Source organism: Nannospalax galili, unplaced genomic scaffold (assembly GCF_000622305.1).
Source record: "Nannospalax galili isolate Female #2095 unplaced genomic scaffold, S.galili_v1.0 scaffold1256, whole genome shotgun sequence".
Taxonomy (NCBI): domain Eukaryota; kingdom Metazoa; phylum Chordata; class Mammalia; order Rodentia; family Spalacidae; genus Nannospalax; species Nannospalax galili.
In genome coordinates this window covers 467,543-473,100 of record NW_008337764.1, presented here as the reverse complement: position 1 = coordinate 473,100, position 5,558 = coordinate 467,543, and the positions used below count along the sequence as shown (strand labels likewise).

Below are 5,558 nucleotides of genomic sequence, written 5' to 3'. Positions count from 1 at the left end.
AACAGAATGTTTAAGATGTATATCCATGTCCTATGAGGAGGAGAGGGAAGTCTTCATTTCAGAACAGCTCCTTAGTCTGCAAACTCCTTCATGTGTAGTTGAAATTTCCCATATTGAATTTAGTATCAACCCCTGGCTCTTCAACTTTCAATTTTGCAACAGTGAAAATGGATGTAAGTCATCAATTAAACACCTCTTGAAATAGTTTTCTGTGGCAAAAGATGTAAATTAATGTTCTAAGAAAATTATAATCTGTAAAGTTAATCCATAATTACATTAAGATGTAACTGTAAATATTAATCAAAACTCTAAACCAATTACTTTTTAAGTGTTAGCTAAAAGGCTTCTGCCCAAAAATATCTTGCTCACCAGATGTCTATTTCAGTAGTTCCTTGATTTGATACTACTGTTTATCTTTCCTCTGACATAAAGCTAAACTAAATGTTATTTGTGCAAGACCAGCATGACGAAGTACACATAATTTAAGAAACTGGAGAGAGCAGAAGAGGAGTTTCCTCTAAGCAGTGTGGGTGTGATCCATTTGTCTGGCAGTCTGGTCCAAGGAATAACATAAAGCCAGTAGTGTAAGATGATGGGGCCCAAGGAACAAGGAGAGTCAGGCTCCTCCATGAGCTGCCACTGAAAGGCTATGTACAAAGAAGACATGAAGGAGTAAAGCGCATTGCCAACTGTGCAGCAGGTAAAATGCTGCTGCCCTCCGAAAGATGCATCAAGGCACCATGGCAAAGCCACCAGGGCTGCGGTGATGCAGGCTTGTGAAAAGTGCAGTCAACAGGACAATAAAAAAAGCCCAGATTTGGAAACCTTGGACAAACTACTTATTTAGAGTGGTGAGAGCTTTAATAACCTCTGTAAAAATCTGTAACATGAGTTGGGCATGATGGCACACACCTGTAATCCCAGTACTCAGGAGGCGGAGGCAGGAGGACCAAGAAATCAAGGTTGGGGCTGGAGAGCTGGCTCAGCGGTTAAGAACACTGGCTGTTCTTGCAGAAGACCCAGGTTTGAATCCCAGCACCCACACGGCAGCTAACAACTGTCTGTAACTCCAGGTCCAGGGGATCCGACAGCCTCTTCTGACCTCTGTGGGCATTGCACAATATGGGTACACTTACCCATGCAAGCATAACATTCATACACATAAAATAAAAATAATAATAAAAATATTTTAAAAAATAAAATTAAAATTAAAGAAAAAGAAATCAACGTCATCCTCAGCCACATGGCAAGTTTGAGTCCAACCTTGACAATCTGAGACGCCATTTCGAAAAACTAAAAATAAAAACTCTATGGCCTAAATCCCAGCAGTGGTTGATACATAGTTACAGTAAGGGAGAAATAGCCTATTTGGTCTCTCCACCTCCCTCTTCAAGGTAGCCCTCAAATTCTTTGTGAATCAAGATTCACTATGGCATTAGTCCAAAGGTATGGACTTAGCAAATAAGGCCGTTTAAAAGAAGCAGAAGGCTGGGCTTGCAGCTCTGAGGTAGAGCAATCACTTATTACGTGTAAGTTACTCAAGATATTTGGCCCCAAGTTCTACATATTGATAAAGCCATAAATGCCCCCCAAAAATTAAGTGACCAACTGATTGGTGCAGCTATCAAAGGTTATATTTGCTTCCTTTTTCCCCAGTTTTTGACAAGAGCACCCAACTAACAAAATGGAGGAAGTCATCCTAGTCAACCAAACTCCAGTGACGTATTTTCGGCTTACAGGTCTATCTGTCAATCAGAAGGCACAGATGGCTGCGTTTTCCATGTTCCTTGTTTTCTACGTCCTGACCCTGACTGGCAACATCCTCATCATCATTACCATCATCTATGACCCCCGGCTCCATACACCTATGTATTTCTTCCTCAGCAATCTCTCCTTCATTGATGTCTGCCATTCCACTGTCACTGTCCCCAAGATGCTGAGAGACACATTATCAGAGGAGAAGCTTATCTCATTCGATGCCTGTGTGACCCAGATGTTCTTCCTGCACCTCTTTGCCTGCACAGAGATCTTCCTCCTCACCGTTATGGCCTATGATCGCTATGTGGCCATTTGTAAACCCTTACAGTACATGACAGTGATGAGCTGGAGGGTGTGTGTGCTGCTGGCGGTGGCCCTGTGGACAGGGGGCACCATCCACTCCATATCCTTGACCTCACTCACCATCAAGCTGCCCTACTGTGGTCCTGATGAGATTGACAACTTCTTCTGTGATGTCCCTCAGGTGATCAGGCTGGCCTGCACTGATACCCGTATCACTGAGATTCTCATTGTCTCCAACAGTGGGCTGATCTCCGTGGTCTGTTTTGTGGTCCTCGTGGTGTCCTACACTGTCATCCTGGTGAGTCTGAGGCAGCAGATCTCTGATGGCAAACGGAAAGCCCTGTCCACCTGTGCAGCCCACCTCACCGTAGTCACACTGTTCCTGGGACACTGTATCTTCATCTACTCGCGCCCATCCACCAGCCTCCCAGAGGACAAGGTAGTGTCTGTGTTTTTCACTGCTGTAACCCCTTTGCTGAACCCCATCATCTACACCCTTAGGAACGAAGACATGAAGAATGCCTTCAACAAGTTGATGGGGAGGAAGGAGAGGAAAGGAAAATGAAATGTCTAAGCCTTTGGAAGCACGCTGCTCCAAATCAAAGAAGCAGTTATATACCAGGCTTACTAGATTATGACTTGCAAAATTTTCCTCCAGCCCAATACCTAACAGCCACAGCAATCACTATGATTAGTAATACCCTCCACATTCTAGAAAATTATTGTAGGCACTGGGCATTTACTTAATTCTCTCCAAAGCAGTAAATATTTGTATTATGTTTATCTAACTATGAGGAAACTAAAGCTCATATAGGACAAACAGAAAGCCAAAAGTCACCCTCCTACAAAATGATGCAGACAGGAATGTAGCCCAGTGCTAGGGCATGCAGGAGGCCCTGGGTTCAACCCTCGACTTCACAGAAAACTCACAAGTAAAACCAAGTATATCAACATGATATTGCTTTAAGATCTGGGAAAGAGCACCCACTTTAATTCATTACCTCATTCTTGTCTCCTGCTTTTCTATTTACCAGGGTCTAAACAAAACTGATTTCTAAGCAACGCTCACTACATTACTCACTCAGATGTTTGTCTAAACAGCTTATCAAATATGTGTAAATTCAAGTACATTTGCTTATGACTTGTGATGAAGAAAGACTTTGGACCACTGAAGTTATTGATATTTACATATTCTTTAAAATTCATAAAAATCTACCATCAGAGCAGTGAAAGAGGATGTTTTATTCATCATTCATTTCACAAATATTTGCTCCACATTTAATTTGTGCTAGATACCAGACATATAGTTAAATAAAACAAATATATAGGCTCTCCTACATGAAGTATATGGTCTGTAAAAATAGAAATCAAAAATGGGAATAAATACATTTAATTATAGATGCAGCAAATGCTGTAGAACAGAGCGAGAGCAGCAACGGCATACACAGTGGTGCGGTCTAGTGTGAGTGGCAGAGGAGAACCTCTCTGAGGAGGGCAGATCCAAGCTGAGATGCGAAACACGAATGGAGGAACCATGAAAACACGAATGGAGGAACCATGAAAGGAGTGGTGAGCGCTCCAGGTGGGGGAAACAGCAGCTACAAAGGCCTGTGTTGGGCAAGAACATGACTTGTTCCAAGAAGTGACAGGGACTGTTCTTACAGTCTAGATACTAAGGCAGACTTGCAGGGAAGTGGCATTAGAGGGATGAAAAAAAAATCTGCCTGTGTTCTCTCAAGTTTAGAGTCTTCCATACAATAAGAAGCTGCCAGAATTGTGTGAACAGACAAATGACATTTTTGTTTGGAAAAATAATTTGTTGCTGCTGCTGTTGTTATTTTGAAATAGGAGCTTGTATAGTCCAGGCTGGCCTTAAACTCCTGAATTTTCCTACCTCCAAATCCCAGGCATTGGAATTACAGATAAGTGCCATCATGCCTGGCTTATATTATTTATTATGTGGAGAATTAATCCAATTGAGCATTTATTACTAAACCCTTAGTAGTCACCTAATATTGCTCCAAGACCTGGGAGAAAATACAAACTTGAATAAAGCACAGTCTACATCTAACCCCTTGAATTTATTTGTGGTGGCCCACATCGCAACGCCGAGTAGTGTGCTGAATGGAATCAGCAAACAAGAGAATAGTGCCTCATGTGCCTGGCCAGGCATAGTGGCACAAAACTGAAACCCCAGTGCTTGGGAGGTAGAGGCAGGAGGATCAGAACTCAGGATCAGCTTCAGCTACGCAGTGAGTTTAAGGATAGCCTGAGCTACATGAGAGCCTGTCCAAAAAAAATAGTGTCTCAGGTATATATTTACATAGGAGCATGGCATGTTGGGAGTTGGACATTGACTATGACTCCATCTGTGAGAAAGTCATACTGAAATTGAGCTGTGATCTCCTAAACCATTCATGAGAAAGTCACACTACAGTTCAGTGGGGCTCTCCCAAGCCATCCATGAAAACATAATCAATCAATCTCTGGGCCCAAAGAGCTATCTCTGCTTTCAATGGTATTCCTGCCAGCAAATCTGTCAGGGAGTAATTCACAGTTCACCAACCACACTGTGGTTATCAGGGCACTGGGAGGGCTTTTCAGATCGCACATGTTAACTTCCAGCAGGCAAATCTAATAATTAACACAGTGGTTTCTTTCCCCAAAGATAAACTCTCTGGATAGCATTAAAACCACGTTTATTGTTCTGGGTGGTGTAATAACTGAGCCAAACCTGAGAATTATAGGATTAAAATAAATGCCCTTTTATGATAGGCAACGACAGACAATAAGGATAATAGCTTTTTTTTTGGTCTTTTTGAGACAGGGTCTCCCTATGGCCCCAGCTGTCCTGGAACTCACTATGTAGACCAGGCTGGCCTTGAACTCACAGAGATCGGCCTGCCTCTGCCTCCCAAGTGTTGGGATCAAAGGCGTGCGCCACGATGCCTGGCAAGATAATAGCTTTTTAAAGAGGGCAGAGGCAGGCGCCTTGTGCTGAAATCGGCCACCCAGAGAAACTGTGGTCACAAAGCAGCACAGTGCTACCTAGAAACTAATAAAATCAAGCGATGACTACCCGTTTTCAGTGGCATTAATCTTTACAACTTTCTGGAAAGGTAAAATGAAACATTTATTCTCCATTTAACAGAAATTATTTCAGATTCAGGGAAAAGATAAAATGAGTTTATGGGGCTGGAGAGATGGCTCAGCAGTTAAGAGCACTGATTGTTCTTGCAGAGGACCAGGGTTCGATTCCCAACACCCACATGGCGGCTATGAACCGTTCTCAACTCCAGTTCCAGGGGAATCCGAAGCCCTCTTCTGACCTCGGGAGCATTGCACTACACGGGTGTACTCATGTACAAGCAGGCAACTACACTCATACACATAATATAAAAATAATAAAATATTTTTAAAAAATAAAATGAGTTTAATAGATTGTTGAATAAATGGCATAAACTGATGTGTCTTGACTTTTTGTTTTCTTAGGTTTT

The 5,558-nt window shown here is 42.4% G+C and overlaps 1 protein-coding gene across 1 annotated transcript; it reads left to right on the top strand.

Annotated features, from left to right (window-relative positions):
• The first annotated feature begins 1,602 nt into the window (after positions 1-1,602).
• Positions 1,603-2,664, top strand: LOC103733828 (olfactory receptor 4E1). Its single transcript, XM_008832716.2, has one exon. The coding sequence runs from the start codon at positions 1,685-1,687 to the stop codon at positions 2,624-2,626; it is 942 nt and encodes a 313-aa protein (XP_008830938.1). The 5' UTR covers positions 1,603-1,684; the 3' UTR covers positions 2,627-2,664.
• The last annotated feature ends 2,894 nt before the right edge of the window (positions 2,665-5,558 follow it).

What these genes read in the sequence shown, in the direction of transcription:
- LOC103733828 (XM_008832716.2), top strand. Translation starts at nt 1,685, where the DNA reads ATGGAGGAAGTCATCCTAGTCAACCAAACTCCAGTGACGTATTTTCGG.